This window comes from Molothrus ater, chromosome 4 (genome assembly GCF_012460135.2).
Source record: "Molothrus ater isolate BHLD 08-10-18 breed brown headed cowbird chromosome 4, BPBGC_Mater_1.1, whole genome shotgun sequence".
Lineage (NCBI taxonomy): Eukaryota > Metazoa > Chordata > Aves > Passeriformes > Icteridae > Molothrus > Molothrus ater.
In genome coordinates this window covers 63,396,608-63,424,188 of record NC_050481.2, presented here as the reverse complement: position 1 = coordinate 63,424,188, position 27,581 = coordinate 63,396,608, and the positions used below count along the sequence as shown (strand labels likewise).

General features: G+C 36.3%; 1 protein-coding gene across 2 annotated transcripts in view; it reads left to right on the top strand.

The window, feature by feature from the left end:
- The window catches only part of GRK4 (G protein-coupled receptor kinase 4), a 38,653-nt gene that overhangs the window by 4,817 nt on the left and 6,255 nt on the right, over window positions 1-27,581 (top strand). The window contains exons 2-14 of one of the 2 annotated variants that reach the window (XR_004980121.2): window positions 5,680-5,766; window positions 6,413-6,525; window positions 10,837-10,914; window positions 11,950-12,050; window positions 13,389-13,481; window positions 14,839-14,902; window positions 15,639-15,779; window positions 18,061-18,251; window positions 20,657-20,694; window positions 23,197-23,286; window positions 23,834-24,042; window positions 24,834-24,979; window positions 25,571-25,708. Coding sequence is in view for 1 of the 2 variants with exons in the window: in XM_036382222.2 (XP_036238115.1) it covers window positions 5,680-5,766; window positions 6,413-6,525; window positions 10,837-10,914; window positions 11,950-12,050; window positions 13,389-13,481; window positions 14,839-14,902; window positions 15,639-15,779; window positions 18,061-18,251; window positions 20,657-20,694; window positions 23,197-23,286; window positions 23,834-24,042; window positions 24,834-24,971; window positions 25,571-25,708 (1,481 nt within the window). In the remaining variant the exon portion in view is untranslated. The remainder of the gene's footprint in view (window positions 1-5,679; window positions 5,767-6,412; window positions 6,526-10,836; window positions 10,915-11,949; window positions 12,051-13,388; window positions 13,482-14,838; window positions 14,903-15,638; window positions 15,780-18,060; window positions 18,252-20,656; window positions 20,695-23,196; window positions 23,287-23,833; window positions 24,043-24,833; window positions 24,980-25,570; window positions 25,709-27,581) is intronic. The other variant, XM_036382222.2, reaches the window with a different exon arrangement.

Here is a 27,581-nt window from a genome sequence, read left to right as displayed (position 1 = left end):
GAATCCTGTAAGATACTTGCTTCAGAATAATTACCTTAATGATGTATTCTTCACAGAAAATGAGCAGTCCACTCAAATAGTGAGTTTTGTCTGTCTGGGCTTGAAAGCAATTGAAATCATTCTGGGAGCAAAATAAATCCTACTTTTGCTTGCAGTATAATGTAATATTTCAGTACAGTGTGGATGATACAAGGAAGGTATCCTATTTTGTGTGTGTTTGTAACTAGGAAGATAATTCCATGGAGATTGCTCAGATCAGTTTGGCTATTGAACTGAACTGAATTCTTGAATTATTTCAGGGGTAGGACAAGTAGGAAAGCAAGGCACACTCATGCCCAAAGTCCACCAGCAGCAAATACAAATTTTAACATGAGAGTGCTGAGAGTTTATGTAGTTGCCTTCAATTGTTGTCAGTTCTTCCCTCATTTGCCTCCTATGTTCTATTGCACTCTTATTGCATTGTGCTTTAAATTGCTGTAAACTCATTGTGGCAGGAAACATGTCTTCCTGTGTTTGTACAGAATTATGCACAATGCCTGCCTTTTTGTCCTTTATTTAATGAACTGTAAGGAGAATGCATGTGGGCAAGTTGGAATCTTAAATAATTACATTTACTAAATAAACACAACACGAGATGTCTAGTAATTGATACACGCTGCTGCTTTGCTTATTTCAAATGTGGCAGTTACAATAGAGGTTTCACAATCAGCTTAAAGGAATTTTATTTCTGTACTATCTGTTGCACTCTTAGTGTAGTATCACGCTAAAAAATTCCTTGTTTGTTGACTGTAAAATTGCAGTGTTCTGGGTGGTTTTTCCCCCTTGTAAACCCTGTTCATTGGCTGGTTAGAGACATCTCGAAATGTATACAGAGATGTTACAATGTTTCACTGCAAGAAGCGATTAATAAATGCTCAGCTCAGTTACATTTACTCGGGTTGATCCAGGCTTTCCATTCCACACCTAATTGGTGAAGTGCAGAGGGTGTGCTCTGGCATTCCTACGTGTGCACATGATCGCTGGAGCTGCATAGAGAGCCCGTGTGAAGAACCAGTTGTTCGAGTGGTGTTAGCTTGGGAACAATAAATGATTGTGCACGTAAACAAACGGCACAAATGTTCACAGAGAGAGCTGGGCTTTTAACTGCCTGCTGGGTTACTGCCTTGACACTCAGATGAGCCAGAGCACTGGAGTATTACCTTGCTGGAGTCCAGCTCCACGTACTTGAATCCAGGAATGTGAGGACTATTATCTTGTAAATGCCATAGTGATCTGTAATCTATAGATATCTTTTGTTTATTTATTGTACTACTTGCACTTTTGCTTCTGTTTGCATTCAGAAGTACCTTGGCCTTTTTAATGCTGGTGAGTTAGGTGCTAACCTTCTGCCAAAACCTGAATTTTCAGCCGGGTGATTCGGATAAGTTTACTGAGAACTGGCCAGATTGTATTGATCATATGTCTGGGGGGGAAACAAAACCATCAACAACAACAACAAACCCCCTTTCTCCATAGAAAAGCGTTGCCACTCTCTTTAATGTAGTTGTTAAGCTGTGACCAGGCTTGAGTTGATACAAGCTTGTATTTTGTCAAAATACAACTTGATACAAGAAAAAAATACATCTGGCCTGCAGAATGGAGAAGGCTGTTGTGAACCCCCACAGCAGTACCTTATGAGCCATCTCTAGTTAGAAGCGTGACAGCCTTCCTCAAGTGATGGTGTGTGTGAGCTTGTCTTCCAGCTTGAACTTGATGCTGTTCCAGTGTTATGGTTTGATCTGAGGAGCTGAGGTATTAATTCCACACTGGTTTGTGCCTTGAAGGTGGATCTTGCCCAATAAGAGCATAAAAGCAAAATTTGTTACTCAATGAGTAGTGTTTAAAATGCCTGTATAGCATAAGGTCATAGTTAAACAGGAATGTTTTGATATTTTTTTTTTTTTTTTTTTTTTTGTGAAAGGTTTTAATCCTTATTGTGAGTGGTTTGAAGAAAAATGTGTCTGGAACTAGGAGAAGATTTGAATTCATGTGAGTTTTGAATCTATTAGGAAACTTGCCTGGAACTGCCTTTGCTGTGGGAAAGACATGTTTTAAGGCAGTGTCTGTACCCAGCTTATTTTCATGTGTCTCAGTGTAGATGATGTAGAGCTCCTGCATCAATTGTTTTGCATTTTTCCTTGAACCAATTGATTTGATTTATACACTAAAGGCGTGCTGTAGGTTGTCATCTTGTTGCAGTCTTAGGCTTTCAGAGTTTATCTGGGTGTGGTCTAGTATGAATTTCTCTGCTGGTATCTGACAATCTGGTTTGTGGAATCAGTTTTGCAAGAATGAAGTTGTAGCAATCGTGCACCGCGGTGCTACAGAGCTGTGTGCTGCTCAGCCTCAGATTCATGGTGCTTGCCCTGCACAGGCAGGAGAGCTGGGGCACAAAAACTCCCTGCCACATTCTCAGTGCCAGTAAAGAAGGATTCTGCATGACAGAATCCAAATTCATTGTCTCAAGGAAAACTGATTTAATGATGTTCAGTGAAGATTGTGCTCACTGAAATGAGAGTCAGGCTGCAGTCAGGTCTGCAAGGAAGATCTCTGTGGCTCTGAGAAGTGCATCTGAGGACTTCAAACGTATTCTTATTTCTTGTCATAGGTTGTGGCCACAGCAGTTTCATTTTTTGCAACTAGTTGTGGCTTTACTGATGAGTAAGCCAACTGCATTGCCTTACATACATTTTCAAATATTTCTCTGAAGGTTAAAAAAAAATAGCTGAAATAAAACATGTAAACATTTTGCCCATACCATATTCTAGTGCACTGATTTAACTGAATTTAGTATGTATCTTTTTAAGAAGCAAAAATGGGGAAAGAGTTAAATGTTGAAATTGTAACTCTTAAGAAGTAATTTGAGGAGAAGGAAAAGGTAAGGTTCTTGTGTACCTGCAAATGTAATTGAAGTTTCTCCTCACTGTAATGGTGTATTGCTGCACCCACCCTTCTCTTTGAGTTCACTTCAAGCTGGACATTGCTTTTAGCCATGATTCCTTCTGAAAGAGGCAAAAATCAGTAATTCATCTGAGCCACAGAGGTCAGCCAGAAAGCACCTTAACCTAATGGCTTTCTGCCTCTTCTGTTGGAAAGTGAGCTCCTCGTCTTTCTGGAAGAATTTTATCTGAAGTGTTTTAGAATGAGATTCAGAATAGAAGCTCTGAAATCAATATTAGGACACTTTCAAACCACAAGTGTTATAATTTGATTTGATACTTCTTTTAAACTGCCTCAGAAATGGAAAAGGATTTTGCGATTAGGGAATAACGTGACAATCAAATTGGCCTCCTGCCATAACTTTTACCAGAAATGTCTCTTTACATTACTGGGACCTACAGACTTTTACAGTTGCATTTGCTGTAAATACAAGAACATTCAGTTCAGAGAAAAGTGAGAGCACATTGATTTAGTTGATACTGCTAAGCACTTGATTCTTGTGTATCATTAATAAATTATATGTAGCCTTTATTGACTTCTGTAGGATGATGAATTCAGTTGCATTCTAGCCTGTGTTCTCTTTTTGTAAAATGAAGTTCATAATGGTCACATTGTAAGTAACTGGCCAAATATTTGGGCAAAATGCAACCCTTTTAGTGTTGGACTGGAAGTAAAATGCACTCGCCATCCTCTCCTTTTTGATGAGTTGGGTTTTTAATTTGATGGTGCTTCAGAATGTGGTATTCTTGATATATGTCACAGTTCATTTGACATTTTACAAACAGCAGCATGATATGAATTTGGGTTTGGTTTATCATTCTTGATCAGTACTGATTGTGTGGTGTCATGCACGATTGAGTCTTTCTGGGCAGTTTCTAACAGAAGCAGTTTAACTTTGTGGACCTTGCAGGTTAGTATGACATGGCTGAACCTGATACTTCTATCCATTGTTTTTCATGATCACATAATCTATACCCAGGCCTTGTTATTCAGTGTATGAGTACAGGCTATCTATGTTAATATTCCTTGATTTTCTTTGTGTTCACTTCTGTTAGAAGGGTGTTATGTTTTGTGTGATTTGATTTTCTTCAAGCATGTTCAACTTCTTTTTAAGATCAAAAATATATTGTTAGAGTAGTCACAGTTTGTTTTAATGATGCTGGTAATTACAGCCTCATTATTAGTTCTGGTACTGCTTGAAATATAGGATGAGAAGTAAATTCCATATTTTGTGTTCTAAAACTTTATGGAAGGCAAATGACCTGCAAAGTGATTATTAGAAAATGAAGTGCAGACGAAGTTTGCATTTTTTTAGAGAGTAGGTGTCAGTTCAAAGAATATCCACAAGCCAATATATATAGGTGTTTTATTCCTTATTTTTTTACCTTTGTATGGATACTAGAGTTGGGACTGTTTTGTGGCAGCAGCACAGTAAGATGTCAATATTCCTGTTATCAAGGATAAATTTGGTATGAACCAAAAAAATTTGGTGTGAATTTGGTATGAACCAAGGTGCACCAAGCTGGGACTGGTCTAAGTGCATTGGTGGAATGGTTCAAGAAGCTGTATGTTCGGGTAAAGAGGGGCTTTAAATAATACATGTTTTGTTATTCTGAAGATTTTAGTTCCTTTCACCCTACCAATTTACTTCTGAAAGAGTTTGGTACCCTTTGCTGCTTAGTTTCTATTCAGGTTACATTGGGTAACTCCCTTCCTTTTCTCCCATTGTGGTTAGCAGTGTGTATTGCTTTGGTATGGTGAGAAAGCCTCTGTGCAGATTTGCTGCTGCTCTGTCATGTGGAAATGCATCTGGTCATATAGCTTAGTAAAATCTTTTAAAGACTTTTGCAGCACTAAATTACTCTTCCACAGAAATGTTTTAGATCTGAAAGTGTGTATGTGTTCCTGTCTATCTCTGCTTTTTTGATAAGTATGCATGTCTTCTGTAAATGAAATTGGCCAGGGTAATGTGCTGAAACACAAATGTGTTTTCAGTGTAACATGGAAAATGTAGTGCAGATAGATTTTTTAGAAACTGAGAAAAACATTGTGGTAGTTTTAAAAAATCAATACTAATTCAACACCAGTGCTGTGAAATCTGAAGCATTGAAAATATCTAAATTTTACAACAGCTAAGCTCTTCCTGGTATCCTTGTGTGGTCTAGAGTAAATACTGTGTATTTGAGCTATGCCTTCACAATTATTAGTGGGATCTACTCTTACTACTATTACTGCCCTTAAAGAGAGAATATTTATGTACAACTTTATTATTGAAAAATGTGTTTAAGAACTTTGTTCTTGGTATTTTGTTACTCAACTTTATTTTCTTCTATTCTTTACCGTGGTTGAGGGATAATTCTTGATTGTTTTTTTGTTCCATCTTTGATGTTTCAGTTTTGTTTTTGATTTTCAAAATACCTAGCTATTTGTCTTTTCTCTGCAGAAATATTCTACATACACAGACAAAATGTGAAGAATTTGTCTTGGAAAAGACTACATGAAACATGAAAAAAAGCATTAAAGTTCTTCTGTATCACATTTGTTATTGGTTTGGATATCCTTCTAGATGGTTTTCTTTCTAGGCATGAAAAGTAGTCTGACACATCTGTGTAGAACTGACCTAATTTTATGCTGTTAATGTTATGTTCAATTTTACTCTGACTCTGTATTGTGTTTTATGTTATTCATATTTTCTTCTAGGCAAACGGAGTGGGCGTAGTAAAAAATGGAAAGAGATGCTGAAGTTGCCCCCTGTCAGTCACTGTGAGGGTATTCGGTGCTCCATCGGTGAGTGTCCCCTAGAGTAAAGGCTCTCCTTGGAGAGGGAAGGATTAGAGTTTGGAAAGGATTCTGTCTTGCTTCTAAATGCTAAATAGCAAAAAAAAAAAGCTATCAAACTTGTAATATGATGGAGAACTTAGGAGAAAATAAAATTTATGAGATTTATGAGAAGATAAAAAGTGTATCACAGCTCCTTGTTTGTTAAAGGAAGCTGTTCCTCAAGAATAGATTTATAAAACCTTGAATTAGAAAAAGGAATCACATTATAAATTGATGGTAATATATTTCATCCTTTTCCTTAATGCCTTGTAATAGTTTTTTATCATTTTCTGTTATTATCTTGTATTCCCTCTTTCCAAACAATCTTGTTTGCTTTGGTATTGCTGTTTCACAGTATGGTTGCTTTTTGCACCCTAACCTAAATGCACCTCAAGCATATAATTCAGTGTGCTTTTAGTAAATGGGATAGTCAGTAGAATACAGATGTGACTGAAGAGTGTTTCACTATTCTTTGGAATCATTGCATATTTATGGGATCTTTGATAAATATGTTAATGTAAAATCTTCATGTTCGAGTGATGTTTTTCTGACTTCAAATGGGAGTAATGACTATCCTACTACAAAAATAAATATATTTTTTTTTTTTTTCCAGAAAGAGACTATAGCCAGCTTTGTGACAAACAGCCAATAGGAAGACTTCTCTTCAGACAGTTCTGTGATTCTAGACCAGATTTGAAAAGATGCATTGAATTTCTGGATGCAGTGGTAAGTAGTGAGAAACGGATGGTGGCTATCAGTAGGCAGTGTCTTATAAATTCTTGTATGTAAATGTTGGATTTTTGTGCTGGTTTTGCTGAGATAGAGTTAATTTTCTTCATTGTAACTCATTTAGTGCTATATTTTGGATTTTAGACCAAGATAATGTTGGGAACAAGGATGTTTTAGTGCTTGCTGAACAGGGATTACAGTGTGAAAGCCTTTGTGTTCCTCATGCTGCTCTAAAAGTGAGGAGGCTGATGTGCAAGAAGTTGAGTGGACGCTGCCAGGACAGCTGAGCCCAAAGAATATCCCATACCATATGGTGCTGTGCTCAGCAATAAAAGCTGGGGCAAAGAAAGAGGAAGGGGGGAAGTTACAATTTGCCAGCTAGCTGTTATACATGGGAATGAAGCCCTGCTTTCCTGGGAATGGCCAAAGATCTCTTTCCTACCAACAGGAAGAAATGAATGAATTTCTTACTTGGCTTTGCCTGTACCTGCAGCTTTGCTTTATCAAACTGTCTTTATTTCAAGCTGCAAGATTTCTCACTTGTGCCCTTCTGGTTATGAGTGGGGGGCAGTGAGTGGGCGCCTGTGGGGGGGTTTAGCTGCCTGCCTGTTTAAGACACAAGCATTTTATTAATTTTCTCTAGAAACCTCTGTTTCCTTATGCTGTTTACTTGAAAACATAGTCTTTGCTGACTGTAAAGCTGTAACTTCTAATGGATGTCAAAAAATCATCTCTGTTACTTAAAGGAAAATGTTTAATGTTTACTAGGAAGTCTCTGCCATCTTGGTATGGCCCAAGCTACAGAAATGGGCATGATGGAAAAGAGAGAAGCAATTTTAGGATGACGTGCTGCTTGGCTTCTAGAGCCTGAAAGGGTGTCTGTATTATGAATATTACTTGCTATACTCAGCCTTCAAAATGTTAAAAACATAGACTTAAAAATGTTGCAACTTGCATGGAAGCCCTAGGCTACATAGCATGTGCTAATTAAAAACTATATAATGGAGATGGAAATTTAGAGAACCATCTAAGGAAGGAGAAAAAACAATTCTTTTGAGACTAAGGGAAAAGGTCTTGATATATTTACATCTTGATATCTAATGCTGAAGAACAAGGGAGGAAGGAAGCGTGCCCACAGCTATATTTTGCAAAAAGTCCTCAGCCCAAAACCCTCTTGGGGAGGGGGAAAGTAGGGAGGAGATTAGGCAGGCACAAAACAGCCCTTAAGAGAAGAACAGCTCAGAGCTTTTGATTCTTTGTTCCTCACAGTTAATCCAAGAGCAATAAGACACAGTCTCAAACTGAGATTGCTGACAAAAGAACAGGTTTTCTCAGTCCAGCCATTTTTGTTCTTACATGCAGAGAACAAATGACCAAAGAAGACAGAAGTAGGGTAATGCTGCTGCTTGCATGCATCCCAAACTACAGTACTGGAATGTAAGATGGCTCTGGAAGATGCAGGGTGTAAGGAATGTACATGGGATTATTGCTCTGCCTCCTATTTCACTGTATCTTCTTTCCCCCTTCATAGTAAAATCTGAGGCACTAGATCAGCTAAAAAAGAATTTGAGTGTCAAATAGGTGGAATTGTTTATATTTGTCAAAGAATCTGTGTGCAATTGGGCTTACTCCCCAGGTGTGTTTCACTTTTGTGACTCCCAGGAGCTGTTTGGGCACCATATTCCAGAGACTGGATTGACAGTTGGAGACTGAATGGATTGAATGGAACTCCAGAACAGTGGAGCTTTCATTCCTGAAGTGAATATAAATATAAACATAAACCAGAGCCCTTAATGAGTGCCATGCACTGGCAACTGTGGATTTACCCTTAATGGTTACAACTTCTGTACACATTTTAATCCTTTTATCTTAGATAAGGAGTAGCAAAATCCTTGGCAGCACAAAAGAGAATCAATCTTAGGCATGACTGTAAGGCAGGTGTGTCCTTGCTCTACAGATGTTATTTTCAGGTAAAACTGTCTCTAAGAAGTAACTGTTTTTCACTCACTGAAAAATTTGAACTGTTTTGAAATATGCAACCTATAATGTTGTGTGGATTGCAACACTTCTGTGAATTAACAAAGAATGGCATAGCTCAGATAATCTGGTGGAAGGGATGGTTTCACAATTTACTTTTTTGTATTTGTTGTTTAACTTCCATTTGAAAAATCAGGAGGAAGAATTATTCTTGGGAATCATTGAAACAAGGTAACCTTTGGTGACTCTCTGATCTGAAACTAGCATCCTGTCTTGATCAAGGATGTGAGATAAAATACCTGCTATCTCTTATAGATGGTTCCTGAGTTAGCCTGATTCCCTTTGTGGACTTCAGCACCAGATTTCAGCAAGATTTGATCTTTTAGGGGTTGAGGGGTTTCTTTGGTTGGTATTCTTTGTAAGGCAATACAGGAAGCAAAAGCTGAGGCTGTGTGCTTTTTGCCTTGGCTTTTGCCAAGTTTAGCTTTTTAAAATGTTAAAGAAATTCTAGACTTATTCTTTTGGGGAAAAAAATCCCAAAATGAAATGTCATAGCCTTAAAAACCTTGCATCTTAATTAACAGAGTTTTCTGACTTTTTTACATGAAGCAATGTGATTTCAGCAGTGTGATTGTTTCAGGAGTACCAAATCAAGGTGGTACCAATGCTGTGTTGTCTACTGTACTGAATAGTGAGTCTGGTAAGGTCCAGTTCTTGGGAAGGCGTGACCTAAAAGTCTGGAGTCAGCTTGGCTTTACAGAAAGAAGAGTTGTGAAATAATTGAATGTAAATGACAGAACTTAAAGGGAGGAATGAGTTATCCAATCTAGTGACTCATTTCACCAGCTAGGGACAGGGTTACTCACATATGAAAAGGAATCAGTGACAGTTCAAACTTCCCTGTAAGTTACAGAATTATTTGGAAAGGCCACCTCTCAAACTTCCTTTTAAATTACACTATCCACTTAAAACAGTATGCCTAATTAATTGTATTAAATTAGTGTTAAAGATGCTAAGCACACTGCTGAACTTTAAGTTGATAAACTTTTCTGACTTGCTCAGGTTGATTAGCAGTTGCAGAAGAATTCCTTACCATTAGTCTTTTTGTTGTGGAATTGAACAGCAGAAGTTCTGGCTTGCATTTGGATTGATGGATTTGAGTAGTGTGCTGAAGTGGGTGAAGTAGAAAAAGATGTTGGTGACTTGAGTCAGGGTTTGATTAGTTGTCATTAATGGCAGAACTGGAAATCAGGAATTCCATTATTTCCAGTATTGTGTGTGTTTGATTCTTGGACTGTCATTTTTTAGTGTTCTAGTTTTCTTTATAAAGGTAAATAATTTCTGATTACATCAATTACTTGAAATTTCCAATGAGGTTTCTAATGATTGTTGTCTCAATAAGCCCCACTGTTGTTTTGTTTGACACAGTTCTCCATCCTGGAAGTCTGCCATGTATTCTTTGTTCCTAGGTGCATGCATTTACATCCTGAAATATGAAATAAGCTTTGATTGAGTTGGCCCAGCTAACAAATCTAATATATGTTGCTGTTTGAGATTGCTCTTTTCTAATTTATCTTTCCCCAGATTTTGGGTTCTCTTTAAATCTTGTAACTTCTGATGTCTGCTTCTAGATTATTCCATAAAATTATTCATAGTAAGTAGTTCTTGGAGTTTGTCAGTAGTAGTATCTGTGTGGTGATTTGTTGGTTGTGGATTTTTTCCATAAGTAGTTACTTCTGGAGCTCTGTTCAGCTGCCAGTTGTTTATCTGCAAAATGCACTGTATTACACAATTCTCTTTTCTTCATCTCAGTACCAGATGTTACTAAGTCAAAAACTTTCAAAATTTGTATCTAATCAATTTTATTTTTTCAAAGAATGATGTAGGGTTTGGTTTAGATCTCATTTATAACCTTGTAGAAAGTAGTTTTATCCTGGTTTTACCCAAAACTGAAGCAAAGAATAACACATGAAGGGAAAAAAGTACAGTGAAGTAAAAGCTGATTATTGTACTCCTGATTATTTTCCATATAGGTCATTCTGTCCTACAACACTACATAAATACTATTTAATTGATCTAGTTTAACCTCTAGGATGCAATTTCTGTAATTGCATTTAGATTAATTGTTAGGTTTTGTATGTTTTCCAAAGATTAATTCCATGTGCTTTGTTTTTTCCCTAAGGACTGTTCTTCATGCGTGTTTCACCTTATAGCCTTCTGTTCCTTTTATACTAACAGTGTTGTGTTATTCATGATAAGATTTACCTATCATCATGTAAAAGACGCCAAGTGACTGTGAACATAATAAAATTTTCAATTCCATTTCCCTAGGCAGAATATGAGGTATCTTCAGATGAAAAGCGCATAGACTGTGGCCTCAAAGTTTTAGAGACCTACTTCACTAATGGGGTAAATATATTGCAGAAATGTCCTCAAGTGCTTTGTAAGTGTCAGATAAATAGAGATATTAAGTGCTTGCATTGTTTTTAGTAAATTGACTTCCAAACTTCATTGATCCCATTTTTGTCTTTCTGGGAGGTGTGCTGACTTCTAAAATTCTGCTCAATCAACTTGCGCAGAAACCTTGGCTGATCTCTGCTTTTATATAACTACTACAATTACAATTTATTCTCCATTTAACACCTACAGAAAATTTAAAAACAAATTAACTCAGTGTATTGCCATCTGAAGTCTTTTAGACTCCTGTGTGGCCTTGGTTGTTTGCTGTAAATTTTCAGAATTGCTGCAGTTTTCACAAAGTGAAATGCTGTTTTCTTCTGCAGCATTCTGTTACTTTGTTTTCCATGGTAATCATTAGTAGCTGATTTTTTACATTTATCAAGCCTCTTTTTTTGGTATCCAGGGGAAGCTTTTCTGTGGGTATATAATTAGATATTTGCTTTTTATGAAGAGATGCTCTTTCTGCTTCTCTTGCTTCGGTCATCTTATACAAAAGGCCTTGAAGATGCCTTATAAGCAGATGGAAGTTTAATTTGTACATCTTTTTGAGAATTTCTTTGGGACTACCGTAATTCACGTACACTTTTCAAAACCCCAGGTTTCTTTGATCTGGTTTGAAATAGTTTCCCAGCCTGTGTTTGTGTTTCTTTCTCCTTCTTTCCATCCTGCCAGGCCAAAGAGATGACTTGCTTTTTTGGTGGTAGACTTATGGAAAGAAAAAGAAATTTGACTTATTGCCAAGTTTATTCCCCCAGATACTGAAATAGTAAATAGGTGAAATAACTTTCAATGCATTGTTCTGTAACAGGAAAGAAATAAAAATTTTGCTCAAATACAGCTTTCTTGATTTTTTCTTTAGCCAAACTGTTCCTTTCCTTTAACTGTATTAAAAAATGTAATTTATCTTTGAATACAAAACTTTTAGTTTTTCTATTGATTTACGTGCTTTCATTGTTGCTTTCCTTTCTTTTTCATTATGTTAAGTCTGCAGCACACTTGCCAGAAATACCTCAAGAAACAGTAAATGAATGTAAAGCAAGACTGGAAAAGAACCCTTCTAAGGATCTTTTCATGGACTGTACTAGGTGAGTTAAAAATGCCTAGTGCTAAGTTTGAGAAGTACAAGAGAAATTTATGTGTTTCTAAAGAAAGTGAAATATGAAGTTGTTATACCCAGAAGTACTGAGTCCCTGAAATGAGTAAGTAAAGTAAAAATTTGGAACAGATTTATTAGAGGACTAGGTTTCCTTCAGATGTGATTTAGATGTTTGACTTTTGCAGAGCTTTTTCTTTAGTGCTGCTTTTGCATAAAATCACACTGTTGTCTGACACCAAGAATTCTGTAAGATAAATGATATTTCTCTTTACTGTATTCTTACTTTTTGAGAGACTCTCTTCCATTATGAAGATCCTCAGAAAAATACGAAGTTATAAGTTGAAGCTTGAAAGGTTTCTGAACAACTTTAGACATTTAAGGTTCTTGAAAACAGGTTTAACTGAGGCCAACACTTATGTGCCATTAAGATGACTGATTAGAGGATCACTTGTAATAGTTAACACAAAACAATACAACTTGGTTTTGTTCTGCAGTCATGAAGTGATATTTCACACAGTAGTAGCAGGGGAGGGAAGGTACATGTTTATGAGTGTTACATGTCTTTCTAAAGCCTTTCTGTTTCTAATATTTCTGGTTCTTCAAGGCATGCTTGATCATGTCTGAAGGATGACTACAGGTTTTGTCACTGCTTGGGTCATCTCCCTGGCAACAGAAATAAGCATGCTTTGTAACAAGCTGAGATTATAAGATTGAAAGGGCTGTGTGAGAACAGCTCATAAAACATGTCTCAAATGGAGTGTCTCATGTAGCTCATCCCCTTTCCCCTGTCCAATAAACACCTGACTACAGTTTGAATGACTTCTTTCCCTCCCCACCTCCATCTTGGTGTGTTTCTTTTAAGGTATTTGGTGTTCAAGGTTTGGATATGGGTATGGCATTTAGTACTTCAATTTCAAATCCTAGGAAAAAAAATATTTACCAGTCTCCAAAGAATGCATGAAACCTTGTAGATGCTTTCAGAGTTCATATTTGCAGGGTCATACATGCATAAAAAGCTGCTGAGGAGCTGATGCTTAAGTGGGTTTGAAGACAATGAAAATGCAGAGGTCAAAGTGTCTAGTTCCTATAAGTAGCAGTAGTTTGGCCTTCATAAGTGTTTTGACAGAACAGTTTTCTGTAACAGTTTTCTGTCTCACTTTGTGAGACATTTAGGTTAAAACGATTGTAGAGCACACTGGTGATGTTTTTCTGCCTACAGCTTCATTGATATGTTTAAATATATGTCTACAGATTGTTAGCACCTCTTGCTTCAACAGCCTTTTTCAGAATAAGATGGATTTTATTTTTCTGTTTATTTTCCTGCTAGAATTGTCCATGAATACCTGAGCAAAAGACCTTTTGAAGCTTACCAGGAGAGTGTGTATTTTTCCCGTTTCTTACAGTGGAAATGGCTGGAAAAGTAAGTTTATTCATAATGTTTACATTATAATTTAGCTTTGCTTTGTGGCAAATTTTGATTTTTATGCTGGAAATGCTGTAGAGCTGAATGCTGAATGAGACTGCCTGTCTAAGAAATTATGATCTGAAAGACAAGATGTAAAGGATGATGTTGATGGATAGCAGGAGAACCAATACTGCAATGGAACTGTCTGTCTGTAACCTTTAAGTGATAAATCTTAAGTCTTTAAGTGGTATTGGGTAAATGCAAATTCAGAAATATTTGACTGTCAAGTGTGCAGTGGAATACCAATTTTTCTTGGGATTGCAATCATCCTTTAGTTTCAAACTTGGTCTAATGAGTGGTTAATAAACAGATTAATCTAGTATTACAACCCTCTAGGTAATTGGATTAGTACTAGGTTTTTTAGGGTGGTACAGATACAGATCTAGTAACTACAAGATAGCAAGATTTACATGTATGTGTCAGAATGTAATACTTTCAAATCAATACTATGTGAGTGTCCAGACTCTTTCAGAAGGTTGAAATTCTTACAAATTGATTCAAATTCAGCCCCCTGGGTATTGTGATCACATATTCAAACTTTAAGGTACTTGAGCACTGATTTTATTGTAAATTCCAATTATCCAATGTCTTAATTTTACTGAATTGTTTGCAAAAGCCAATAAGAGAACAATGGAAGTCACTCAAATTTTCTACTAAATGAAACTCCACTGTTGTCCTGAGAACAAAGCTGCAGTAACAGTGAGTGCTCATTTAAAGCAAACACAGGAAAACCCTAGTACCTTGTAATAGCCCTGCTCTGACACATTTAGGAGAGTTTTAGCACAGAGGGATCAACAGCTCTACTGCCTCCAGTTATCTGTTCCTCTTCCTCTGCATCAGTACCCTAACAAATTGGCTCTTGAGCTGCTCTTGCATACCACCACTCTTTCTTTAGTAAAAAGCAAAGTGAAATCAGAAATTGTTTCCCTTTTAAATGCCACATTGTAAGCATGATGCCACTGAGATGCAGTCTGGTGTCAGCGAGTCAATAGAGGGAGGCAGCAGGAGGTGATAATGGCCTGTGCTGGGAGCAGTCAGGCTCTAACTGAGGCAGCAAAGGGCTGACCTGGGCAGCTTTCCTTCCTGCTCTGGGCAGTGCCTGGTGGCCAGAGGAGGGAGCCCACGTTTCTTAGCAAGCACCCCTTTTGTTTGCAATTCAGCTCATTATAGTACTTCTGCACGAGGTTAAGGCAACATCTGTTCAGAAATATGTCAGAACAGAAAGGAGAAAGTGAAGACAGACCTCGGGGTGGGGAGGGATTGCTCACATTTGTAATTCCTGTTGCAGTGATTGTTTCTTTCTGTTAATCAGGCAGCCAGTAACCAAGCACACGTTTAGGCATTACCGAGTACTAGGCAAAGGTGGATTTGGAGAGGTGAGTACAGAAGTATCTTCCTCCAAGGCACTTCTTAAGGAATCAAAGAAAAAGGGGCATCTGTTTAACTCTTGTCTCTATCCATCTACATTTGACACATCACCTGGCAAATTGTTGTCAATACAAACTGGTTTAATGTGTTAAAGCACTGTGGGTCATGCACAAAGCTGCAGAAAACTTGTAATGACTGACAACAGTCACTTCTATTTCGAAATTTCATTTGGAAAGGAGAATTTAGTTGCAATTTGCTAATTATTAGAATATTCATGAACCTAATTTAAAATCTATAGATTTTAATAATTCTGTTTATAATTTATTGAACTGCCTCTGTACATATTTTAACCAGAGCCCTATATGGAAGGAGAGTGCAACTCAATTACCATTATCTTTCTCCTGGTTTATTGTGATGTGACTATTTGTCCTTAACACATACTAGGACACTTAGCACTGTTACTGTAGTCACTTGTTTCACTAACACGGGATCCACAGTTTTGCTAAACTATTCAACCTGGAAAGAAATGTGTTTGCCTCTGTATAATCACTTTTTCTACCTATGTTATAGTTTTTGTGAACCTTTAAAGTTGTTTCATGAGCAAAGGTTCTGTATTGATAGTTACAGACCATAATTTTCTGACAGCATTAAAGAGTTTGAAAAGAAAGTTAAATTTAATTTTCTTTAAAATAAAAATTCTAAAAAGCCTCAAGCATCTCTGACACACTATTCTTCTTTTTCTAGGTGTGTGCCTGTCAAGTACGGGCAACAGGAAAAATGTATGCTTGCAAAAAGCTAGAAAAAAAGAGAATAAAGAAGAGGAAAGGAGAATCAATGGCTCTAAATGAAAAAAGGATTCTAGAAAAAGTGAATAGTAGGTTTGTAGTAAGTATCTACTTTCTATATTCAGAAATTTGTCTTGTTTTGTTCGCTTCATTTATCTCTTCCAGGAGCTTGTGGGCACAAAACTCTTTTTAAAATTGATTTAAGGAGTGCATGAGAGGAATGATTGATACAATAATAAATACATTTTGTGTGTGATTGGGAATAGTTCAGTGCACAAGGATTATTTTTGGTCCACCTGCTTTATTTCTGACAGCCAGAACATTAGGCAGTGGTTCAGCATGCTGATGCCACTGAATCTTTGTCCTCTGCTTAAGAGTTGAGTTTTTATATCCTGAGGTATTTTCATAGCATTTGTTACTCTGTTGCTGATATATTTTAGGATAAACATGACATTTTAATACTGTATTGATTCAGGTTATATTGCTTTGCTGTGTACCAAGGCTTAAAGCACTATCTTGGATGTGAAACAATTAACTTTTTAATGGAACTTCCATGTAATGGAAATCTTAGTTTTAATACCTAAACATTTGTAAATTATGTAAATTATGCTCTGTTAGTAGCTCTAATTACTAAGCAGTGAAAGAAGTTAAAATGTTCAAAGATACACCAAGTAAAACTTTCCCCAGGTAATGTTTACTTTTTAATTGAAATGTCATTTAAATGTTAATTTCAAATACACTTTGCTTTGGTTTGAAATCCATTTACTTATAAATTTTGTATTGCTGTTCAGAGGATTTTAAAGTACCTGTTTTAGAGGATAGTGAAAGTTATTTATAAATATATGTGTATAAAATTTGTATGTATGTGTTTTCTGATAAGTTTTATGTATTAAAAAAACCACTGTAGAATACTGCCAGCTACAAAAAAAAATTAAGAACTTGCTGGCCAGACACATTAATATTTTAAACTATTGTAAATTATGGTTTTGCATAAATATGCTAATGTTATTTTTGCACAAGGCTTCTGGGCTTAAATTGATTGAAACTGAATCCAGAGAGTACCTGAATTTATCCATAAATTATTAAAACAGTGAAACTTCTATTTCTGAGTAACATTTTTTTCAGCATATGTAAACACTGTAAATCAATAATTGATCCAAGTTGAATGTGAAATTGCTTTATAAAATTGAGCATGAGTTGTTTTCTTCTTGCTATCCAATGGTGGTTTTTATGCAACAGAGAAGATCTAGGTCTAGCATTTGTAGAAATACTGGTTTTGAAGTGGGCAGATAACTTGTCATGCCTCTGTCACAAGTACAGTCATAAATAGCTGGACACAGCAGTTAAAACCATCAAATGGGAAGCTATGCCTTGAGTAGCTGATTTCTGTATTTATTTAGTTTTATTACTTAGTATTGTATTTACACTTCTGAAGGGTTTGGATCTATTACTGAGTTAAAACAATTTTTTACTTGCACTGCATTTAAAATAATTTTTTGAGTTAAAAAAAACCCACCCTACTTTTTTTTTTACCTAGCTAGTTTATCTAATGTAAGCTAAGTATGTTTGAATTCCATTGCTCTTAGTACAAGTTAGGTAATTTTGAAGATCCTACCAGATGATCCATCTGCATAGCATAACTTTTTCTATTGAAAATGAATTTGTAACTTAAGCACTTAAATTTTGTGGTATATTACATTGTGTTAAGTGGGGAGGGTTTTTTTAATTCACAAGTCTACTTTAAAACTTAAACACTTAAAAAACTTTTACCTAAAACCTGAAAAAAAAAGTGGTGCTTTGTCCTTGCCTATCAACTCCACATTTCAAGTACAGTGAGAAGAAAGACTGTAAGGAGTTGTACTGAGTCTTTACTGTTGGCAAGTTCTAAATGAGGGAAATGTGCAGTTACTTGGGAGGGAGGCAGGGGTAGGAATAGAAACTATACCTTTGATTTAAAATAATTTGAGTTCTTCTAGGGCACTTTTGAGTCTCGTAGTTCAGGAAGATGGTTTGGCAGTGCATCATTCATGAGATATTAATAAAATAAGGAATGTTCTCATGCTGAGTATGAGAAAGAGGACAAAGAGTAATGCAGGTAACATGCAGCTGAGGGGCATCATCAATAACTTTATTTTCTGGGTATCTAAACAGATCTGCCACTAAGCTTTTGTGTTGTGTGTATGCTTTGTGTACACAGGCAAATTAGTCTGAATTCCTTTGTGTCTTCTAGTACTCTGCAAGAGTGATTTTCCACTCGTGTGTTTCGTTCTTTTTGCCTTGAAAAAGGATTCATAAGTTGATTGTATTGGAAAAAAGATCTGTGAATTGTTTTGGGGTTTATGAATGATTAATGGTTGTGTTCTCACCCTGCCCATTTTTAGGTTAGTTTATCCTATACATATGAGACAAAAGATGCCCTGTGTTTAGTGTTAACCATCATGAATGGAGGGGATCTGAAGTTTCACATATATAACATGGGAAATCCTGGCTTTGATGAAGAAAGGGCCATTTTCTATGCTGCAGAGCTCTGCTGTGGTCTGGAGGATTTGCAAAGGGAGAGAATTGTTTACAGGTGAGTTGAGTGTCATCTACACTTACTTGTACTTTTCCATGTCTCTTCAGCATTGAACATATTAATTGTTTCCTACTAAAACAAGTTTGTATTTTAATTTTGTAGGAAAAGAATAAAAAAATATTGTTAAGTTATCCTTTTCATGGCATATCCCTAGGAATATATCTTATGTCCTCTTGCTGTTGATTTAGGTCTTGATGCTTGATATATTTTAAAACAGAATAAAGTTGATTCAAGGTTTGTTTGTAAAATGAAATGAAACTATGATTTACAAAGCAAATTAATTTATAATTTTAATACATAAGTTTAAGGAGTATGGCATTGTATTCCTGCCCACTCTAAAGTAGCTCACAGAGGGGTCTAGAAGTCCCTGGCTGCGTTGCATGTTACACTCACAAGGGTAACAGGGTAGTCATAGTTCATGTGAAAAGCTCCTTCTTCTGTTTTAATTTCAGATTCCTCCAATAAAATTATTATTGCCTTTAAATTAATGAAACTATCAGAAGCTTTATGCATTGAAATTGAGATTGTATTATTTTAATGCTCTGTTTTGTATTTGTACATCCATCATTTAACCCCTGGTATGCATTAATGTTACAGAACAAGCAAAACAAACTTAGTGGTGGACCAAGAATGCTTTTTTTATACTTGTGCTGTGTAACACCAAGTGTCACACACAGACACACAGAGTGGGAAGTGGCAGAGCCAGAGTGAATCAGCCTTCTGCTGGTGGTTGGATGTGGTTCCCTAGAGAATTTGGCCAATCTTGCAATATTAGACCCTGTGTTTTGGTATACACATGGGAGGGACGCAGGGGTGAGACATTTCATCAGCTGCAAGTAGGTCATTTTACATTGTTCAAATGAAAACAAAACTGATTGTTTAAAATACAAAATAACAACAAAAAAACCCCAAACAACACAAAAGACCCCAAACCACAGCCCTGTGTTTAGGCCCAGCTTGTTAGCTGTTTGCCTACAAGACAACCTTCAAACTCTTATGTCAAATCCTAGTGTTCTTCAGTTTTTTTACCTCTGCTCTCTCCTGGTTTCTCTGCTATTGTAATCTTGTCTTTAATGTCCATTTATTAACATTATGGGGATTGTTGAGACTTAAAACCATGAGAAGCAGAGCATCTTTATGACTTTTGTGTACAGTTAATCTCATAAGATAATGAAATTTTACCATGAATACACATATTACAGAACATCAATTAACCAATATTTGGGGGGAAAACCCTACTTAGGTTTCTTGGTGAGCAGTTTTCTCTCTTTTTGAATGTCAACTCTAGAGTCATTCTTCCTAAAATTTTTTCTTTTATGTTATTCAGACTCTTCTTGTCACAACTGTATGTATATATGTATAGATACATATTGTTTTTAAGAATCTATTCCAAGAACTGATTCTTTAGCCAACTACTGGGTTTTATGTGTCTATTTCTGGCTTATATTTGTGGTGGAATAAATCTAAGAGACTGTCTCAGTCCACATGCTTACTGATGCGTACCACAAATACACACATATAAAAAATAACCATAAAAATTAACAATATATATTATAACAATCTATAGTGCACTATTATAAATAATAATGTACATTATACATTTTATACAAATTTTCATGCCTATAAATATGTGTATATATCCTCAGGAGAATCTGCTAGGGGATAAATCCTAGAACAACTTCTGATTCAGCTTGAGTCACTCCCCAAATTTTCCTTGAGCAGAGAAAAATTCGAACATTCCATACAATATTTTCTTTTGTTCTATAAGTAAAAATGCACAAGGTGCAAAATTGCAATGCTGAATTTATTGCTCTTTTAGTATTTCCTGAGTCTTGCTATCATTTAATAGTTAAAAAATGTTGTTTGTGAAACTTTGATGTTTACAGAAAAGTAATAGGAAATTTCTAGAAAGTTATTGCAAAGAATCTTAACTAGGTGAAGTGTCTAGGAAGCTTTAGAAGTTGCATGACCAAGTTAAAGAAATTGAGTGAAATATAGCAAGGGGTCAGCATCAAAGTGCAGCAAACACTTGTATTTTACCACTGGGGAGTTGTAAAGCTGATACTCCTCAGGAGAAATGTTTTTCACTTATGAGCACAAATTTGGTTGTAAATACTGGTTCTTTATATCAGGTTTTCAGTGTTGTGTTGCCTTTGTTAATGTAAATCAAATAGCTATGTTAATGGAAATTAAAGAGGAATAAAGAGTTCAGGGACAGTGGATCTAGTTCTCTGGTTAAACTATTTGTATTATAGGCCATCAACTTCACAGCTTTTTGTTTATAGGTGGAACTGGAAAAATTGCTTCAGTCAGATCCAAGAAATCTTCTGTTGAATCTGTTGCTCTTGAGGGCTAATAGTTTTGTCCTTGTTTAATTCACATTTCTGTTTTTGAATTTGTAGAGACTTGAAGCCTGAGAATATACTTCTTGATGACTGTGGTAAGTAAAAATTAAAATTATATTTGAAATCAGGAATTATACCTCTAATACCAAGCCAGAAATGTAAGGAATTTCTTAATGATAAAAGAGACCTAATTGATGAATCTTAATTTAGCAAAGAAAATACTGCCTTGCTTTTTAGAAAGCAGAGGAAAACTTTGGGGGTCCACCATGATTATGTTTGAAGGGTCAATTTTCTACCTTCAAATGGTTACTTTTTCCCTTTTGCTTCTCATTTTCCCCCTCCTCTTGTTTAAGATCACTAAAATTTTTACATGGATTTGTTTTGTTTGTCTGTTCTTCAATTATGGAAACATGATTTGTTAGATGGGAGGGGGCAGAATTTTACTAAGTAAACCAGAATGTTTAGACAGTAAGAAGAAATCTGAACTATTTCTCTGTTAACATTTTGACTAAAAGAGGTCTGATGGTCTCTGATGCAGATGTGGCTGGAAGGAATCAAGGCAGTACAAACAATATGAAGAAATGTTTGTAGTCTTTTGTTTGTCAAAAACCAAATTAATTTTCTTTAATGACTTTGTATGCAAGTCATTACCAGAATCCTTTGAATTGACTGTGGAACATGTGCAGGAATTCTCTTCTAAGCTGTGGATTAATATTACAAGTTTGTTCTTGTAACTGCTGAGCATTTTAGTTGAGGAAAAACTGTTTTTGAAGTCATTAGCACACTATTTTTTTTAAAGTCAGCATGTTCTGACTGATAAATTTCAAAAGAGATGATGCTTGAGAGGAGTCACTTTCCAAGAGCTAAAGCTTTGCTAGACATCAAATGCATTCTTTAATTTTTCTCTCCAGCAATGTCTTAGAAAAGTTGAAGGCTTCTTTGAGGAAAAATGTAGCCTTGCAGGACTGCACTAGAATGCTTCCTCTCTGCCAGGGATATTTTGATCTAGTTCCAGAGAGCACAGGAGACTAATTAGAAAATCGCTTCAGGAGCTCAGATCTTGCACTTAAAAAGGAGTTCATCAGATGTCAGGGAATACAAGAGCATCTGAATTTATTTAAAATAGCATTTGCTGCTCCAGAGCATTACCTTATTTCCAACCAGTATATAGAGTGGTACTTGACTTTCTCCTCTCTCTCTCCCTCTCTCTCTCTCTATCCCCTGATTGTCTAACACATGTACATAAGAAATTAATCTGCTGTTAACTAATATTGATGCTGTAGAGCTTTTTGAATGCCACAGCATATGTGCACAAAGGTTAATTGGGCATTGGAATGGGCTACCCAGAGAGGTGATGCAGCGTCCACTCTTGGAGGCTTGCTAAATAATGTAAATCACCTTGGGCTGCCTGCTTGCTCAGAAGGTTTTACTGGAGACCTTCTGAAGTCCCTGCCAGCCTGAATCATTCTGAGTCTGTGATGTTTCTGTAAACAACAGTTTCCCTGTCCTTATAACCAGTATTAGAAATAAGGGTGGGTTTTGCTCTTTTTTTCCTTTTGGCAACAAATCTTTCTCCAAAATTGTTTTAGAATTGAATTGAAAATGTAATTGTCCTTTCTTCTGTCTAGCCTTTTACATTTTTATTGAGAAAGTACCTTATGTGTTTTTACATTAAAATGTCAATACAGTTCTTGCCTTGCAATGTCTTGAATGTGCTTGGAACAGTTCAGGAGTCTATCCAACAAAGAATGGGAATATCCATGGGAATGTAAGGGAGAGTGGGGTGGATTTACTCCCATTGCCCTGCTTGGACTGTTCCCCACTGAGCAGTGCATGACAAACCAGTCTATTGCCAGGTGATTTCTGTTAGAGGTACAGCTCTAAAGGCCACGTGTGATAGCAGAAGGTCAACTTGAGACATTTGGCTGATAAATGCAGTAAAAGCTGTTTTCCACTTAGGAGTGATTCATGAGAAGAGGAAATCCCAGAACTGAACTGACATGTTACCATATAAATAATTCTGAGTGGATTATTGACTGGGCTGCTCTTGGTTTGGGGTGGGAGTGGGGATAGCAACTCCAAGTACTCGTGTTTGGCATTATTGGAGTACTTCATTACAGGAAAACAAGCTCTCTCAGTACAGGCTACAGTTTTCTCACATTTGGAATAAATTAATTTTGAAGTTTTACTAAGGAGTCAGAAAGCTAAGTGCTTGTGGTGGGTATGCAGAATGGAAAACCACAAGTGTCTGATGCATAGATGCAGAATCTGAAATGAGCATTTCTCTTTGTCCAAGAACAGTAGCCTATGCCAAAGCTAGGAATTAGAGTGCTTAAGAGCAAATTATTTTTGTGTGACCTTCAGAATATCAGTTATATCTGTGCCTCTCTTTCTTCACATTTTTAAGGAGGAGCTGAATAAAACACTCTTTTCAAGTTAAGTTAAATAAACTTAGGGCTATATGAATCTTTTGATACTTTGCAGTGGGGTTTTGTATGAGATGTGCAATAGAAATGTTTTGTTTTAAAAGTGATAGTACTTCATTATTTTACTTCATTAATTAGCTGACTATGTATAACTTATTTTAACATAAATAGGACATATCAGGATTTCAGATCTTGGATTAGCTGTGCAGATTCCAGAAGGTGAAACTGTCCGAGGACGTGTTGGGACTGTTGGTTACATGGGTATGTAAAGCATCCTTTGCTAGTTACATTTTACCAGAAAATTTGCTTCTGTGAATATAAGAACTGTATTGGACCTGGATTAGTTACTAGACATGTTATGGGAAGAAGAAAGGTTATAATATGCATTTGTAGATGTTGCTTAATTATAAGCCTACTGATAAACTTGAAAACTTAACTGAAAACTCCAGCTTTAGGCAGAACTTTAACAAAGCACCTAATTTTTTCTGAGATTCAAAGAGATTTATGGTCACAGATAAACAGAGAAATTACTGTGACAATACATTTCTTTCCATGCTTTGGAAAACTTCATTCTTGTTTTTTTTTTTCATTCTCTAAAGAATACTGGTTTTAAGCATTCAAGAAATTAAGTTTGTCTCTTGAATATAAACTGAGTTCTCACTGTAGAAATTTAAGTTTCTTCAAAGTACAGAGGAGCCACACAAACAGGTCTGCACAGAAAGAGAGTACCTGAGAGTTTTTCCAATACACACAATTAGTCAATTTAAAGTGAAATGATGTGGGTGCTGTGTTTGTTTTTGTTTTCTAGCTCCAGAAGTGCTCAAAAATGAGAAGTATACATTCAGTCCAGATTGGTGGGGCCTTGGCTGTTTGATTTATGAGATGATTGAAGGACAGTCTCCATTCAGGAAGCATAAGGAAAGAGTTAAACGCGATGAGATTGACCGCAGAGTCAAGGAAGACCAGGAAACATACTCAGACAAGTTTTCAGAGGAGGCAAAATCCATCTGCAGGATGGTGGGTGAAGAGACATAGAGGTTTGAAAATCAAATTTCTAATCCTTTTAAAGAGACCAACTACTTTATTTTAAAATCTTGAAAAATTTTTAGCACGGGATTTCCTAAACCTTTCTTTAGTTCACATGAAAGTTTGTGATTGTTCATGAGTTTGTGATTGTTCAGTTATCAAACTTCAAGAATTCAGAACTTTTCTCAAGATGAAGGAAAGCTGCGTAAATTGATTATTCATGACATGAATGAAATGGTCTAGTACTGCTTGGAGCACTTGTTATAGATGTTATAGATGGAGTGCAATAGCAGCTTGGATGCTGCATGGGAACAAGTGGCAGAGTAGTTCACCAGTTTCTTCACCTAAACATTATCTACAAGACCATTTTTTTTTCTATCTCGCCTCTTCTTAAATTTATAGAGAAAGCTTCACAAGTTTTCTATACTAGTTAATGCAAGATATGTGCATTACTTAAGCCCATAGGAAAAAATGTAAGTCTGTATCTCCTGAAAGGAAAGCCTACTGCAAAGTCTTCTCAACATGGCATTAATTAAAATATTTTCATATAACTTTGGGCATAATCTTCAAATCATGTGCTTTCAGGGGTTCTTTTGTCTGTTGGAAATATTTTGTTCCCAGAATGTTGTTGTTTGGGTTTCCAGTTAATTTTGATAGATGATAAATTTAGTTAATAAGAGGCCAAGTAGCAAAAGGAGGGATTGAAGGACATTGTATGTAGGTATTTTTTTTTAGTTGTGGGATTGTATCATGCATCTGCTTTTTTTTCCATGTATCTGCAGTTACTTGCTAAAAATCCAGGGGAACGACTGGGCTGCACTGAAGGAGGAGCTGCTGTTGTAAAGCAACATCCTATTTTCAAGAACATCAACTTCAAGAGGCTGGAAGCTAACATGTTAGAACCTCCATTCTTGCCAGATGTAAGTAGGTGAGACAGATTTGATTAGTATCTAAAAAGACAAGAACTGTCATAATTCTGTTAGCAGTCATATGAACTCCAGAGAAACCTTTGAAGTTAGTTACACTGGTAGGAGAATGCCATTGTGGCTATTGATTATAACTAATTGTTTTGTGGTGTTTCATCTGAGATCACAAAACAATTTACAATAGTGGTATTTCCCTAGGGAGCTTTGTAGCTGATTTCTTGCCCCATAAAAGTCCCCTTCCATTGCTCAGATGCAGAAGAAATGAGGAATAGCTTTGAAGAAAATATTCCAGAGTTGAAAGGAAGGTGACAGAAGATGAGTGAATTATGATAATCATTGAGATCCAGACAAGCTGTTTCTGGCTTTGATATTTCTTTTCTCTTACCTTGCAGGATGGATAGAATTGCTCAGGTTACTTATGAAGAGCATCTTTGTATTTCTGTTCCATAGAATAATGTAATTTGGTGATCAGCAGTGTGAAATGTAAAATTGCAGACATTTTGCTCTCTTTTGCTCATCTAGAGAAAATAAAAGCAAACTAAAAGTCCCCAGATCCAAAACTTTAATGACAGTAATCTTGTCTTGTACTGCAGCCACGTGCTGTTTATTGTAAAGATGTCCTGGACATTGAGCAGTTCTCAACAGTGAAAGGAGTGAACCTGGATACCACAGATGATGACTTCTATTCCAAATTTGTGACGGGTTGTGTCTCAATCCCTTGGCAAAATGAGGTAATGCACATTTCATAAAAGATTATTTTCTTTAGTACAGCAGTACAGAATATTTAATAAAATATATAATTATAATGATTTTCTCTAGGAGATGTAAAGACATTTCTGCTTTAGACTTCTTTGCTGAGAGGCTTAAAAAGTTTTCTTTTCTAAGAACATAAGGAACTTGCTAAAAACTGAGATTTATGGTAAATTTGCATAAACAAAGTCTGGCATCTTGTCATCATAGGCACAGTTTACAGAACAGTATTAGCATCTGTAAGACCACCCTTTCCTTGCTCTTCAGTCCCATGTTACTCAGTATTGTTACTGTGTTGCTGTTCACAGGAGAGGGATGCAATGTTATTCCAAGTGTTCAAAAGCAAATAGGTGCAGTGCAAGCTGTTTGTGTATAGCCTGTGTATCAATAGAGTATCCAAGTGACAGCAATACAGAATTGCAGACTCACCTTTATCAAGGTTTCCAAACAAACAGTTCAATATCAGTTGAGTCAGACTTTCCCTTAAGAGTGTTTTGTGTGCCTGGTGAATGAATATTCTAGTAGTCTGCATAGAGTACTAGAATTCTGCTGCCTCTGCATGCAATTCAAATCTATTTTACTGTTTCAGCAAGAGCACTCAGTAACAATTACTTAAAATTGTAGTTCTGGTTATGAATGCCTTGTCCCCATTATAATTTATTCTTGACTTTCTGAAATTACTATTGTCTTGAATTCTACTAATGTCATTTCTCTCCCAGTATGATTGCATTTTATTTAAAGCTTGAACACAAAAGATGAGCAATTTCTGAATAACTTGGAGGAAAAAGTACATTCCCCTCTGTTTTCCTTTTGGTTTTTTTTGCCTTACATTAAGGATATTTGAAAAGGTGCCATTTGACATAGAGAGCTTTCACTGAGAAACAGTGAGCCTTGGAGAAAGAAGTATTTCCTATACTATGTTGTAATTCTAAACTTCAGAATATGATCTAGTCATTAAAAAATGCACTGCAGCTTAATAACTAACCCTGCAGAGAGGGTTAAAGTTGGAAGTAGTTGTAGAATTCTTGTGATGGCAATTCCTTTTCTTCAAGGGAGAACTGCAGATTTCATTTTACATTTGTGCTTATTTTTTCTTTTAATTCATGTTACTGAGCTTTCCCTCAAATTTTTGCCTCTCAAGACTTTCTCTCACCATTCCATAATTTACCCAATGTCCTGGTTTACAACAAAAGCAGGCTGCATTTCTTCTTATTCCTCTTTATGACCTCTCTCCCTCTACAAGGTATATTCACAGTTTTAAGCTGCACCAAGGGAAATATAGGTTGGATAACAGGAAAAAGTTTTTTACAGCAAGAGTGATAAATTACTGGAATGGTGTGCCTGAGGAGGTGGTGGAGTCACCATCCCTAAATGTGCTTAAAAAAAGCCTGGATGTGGCACTTGGTGCCATGGTTTAGTTGAGGTGTTAGGGTTGGGTTGGACTCAATGATCTTGAAGGTCTCTTCCAACCCAGTGATTCTGTGATTCCTTTGGCTGCCAGCTGCTGTGACAGGTGTGTACTGGTGGCACTTACTCGTAAATGCCAGCTGGATTTGGCCATTAGCCACTCCCACCCTTCTGACCCTGCCTGTTGGTTGTATTTTGGCATTCACTCTTCCTGGTGTCCTTTCTGTACCCAGTAATTGTGGTTTTATTTCTTTTGTTTCTGTGTACACAGACAAAGATTATTTCAAAATCCTTTGCTTCTCTCCAGAGACCCATCTTCATTATATCTTTTTTTCTCCTCCCATGTCATGTTTATTAATTAAGTTCAGTCCAGGGCATAGGGATATTTCTTTTTTTTTGGCTGGCCTGCTCTAAAATGAACAGAATACCTGAAAGGAAAATCTGTTT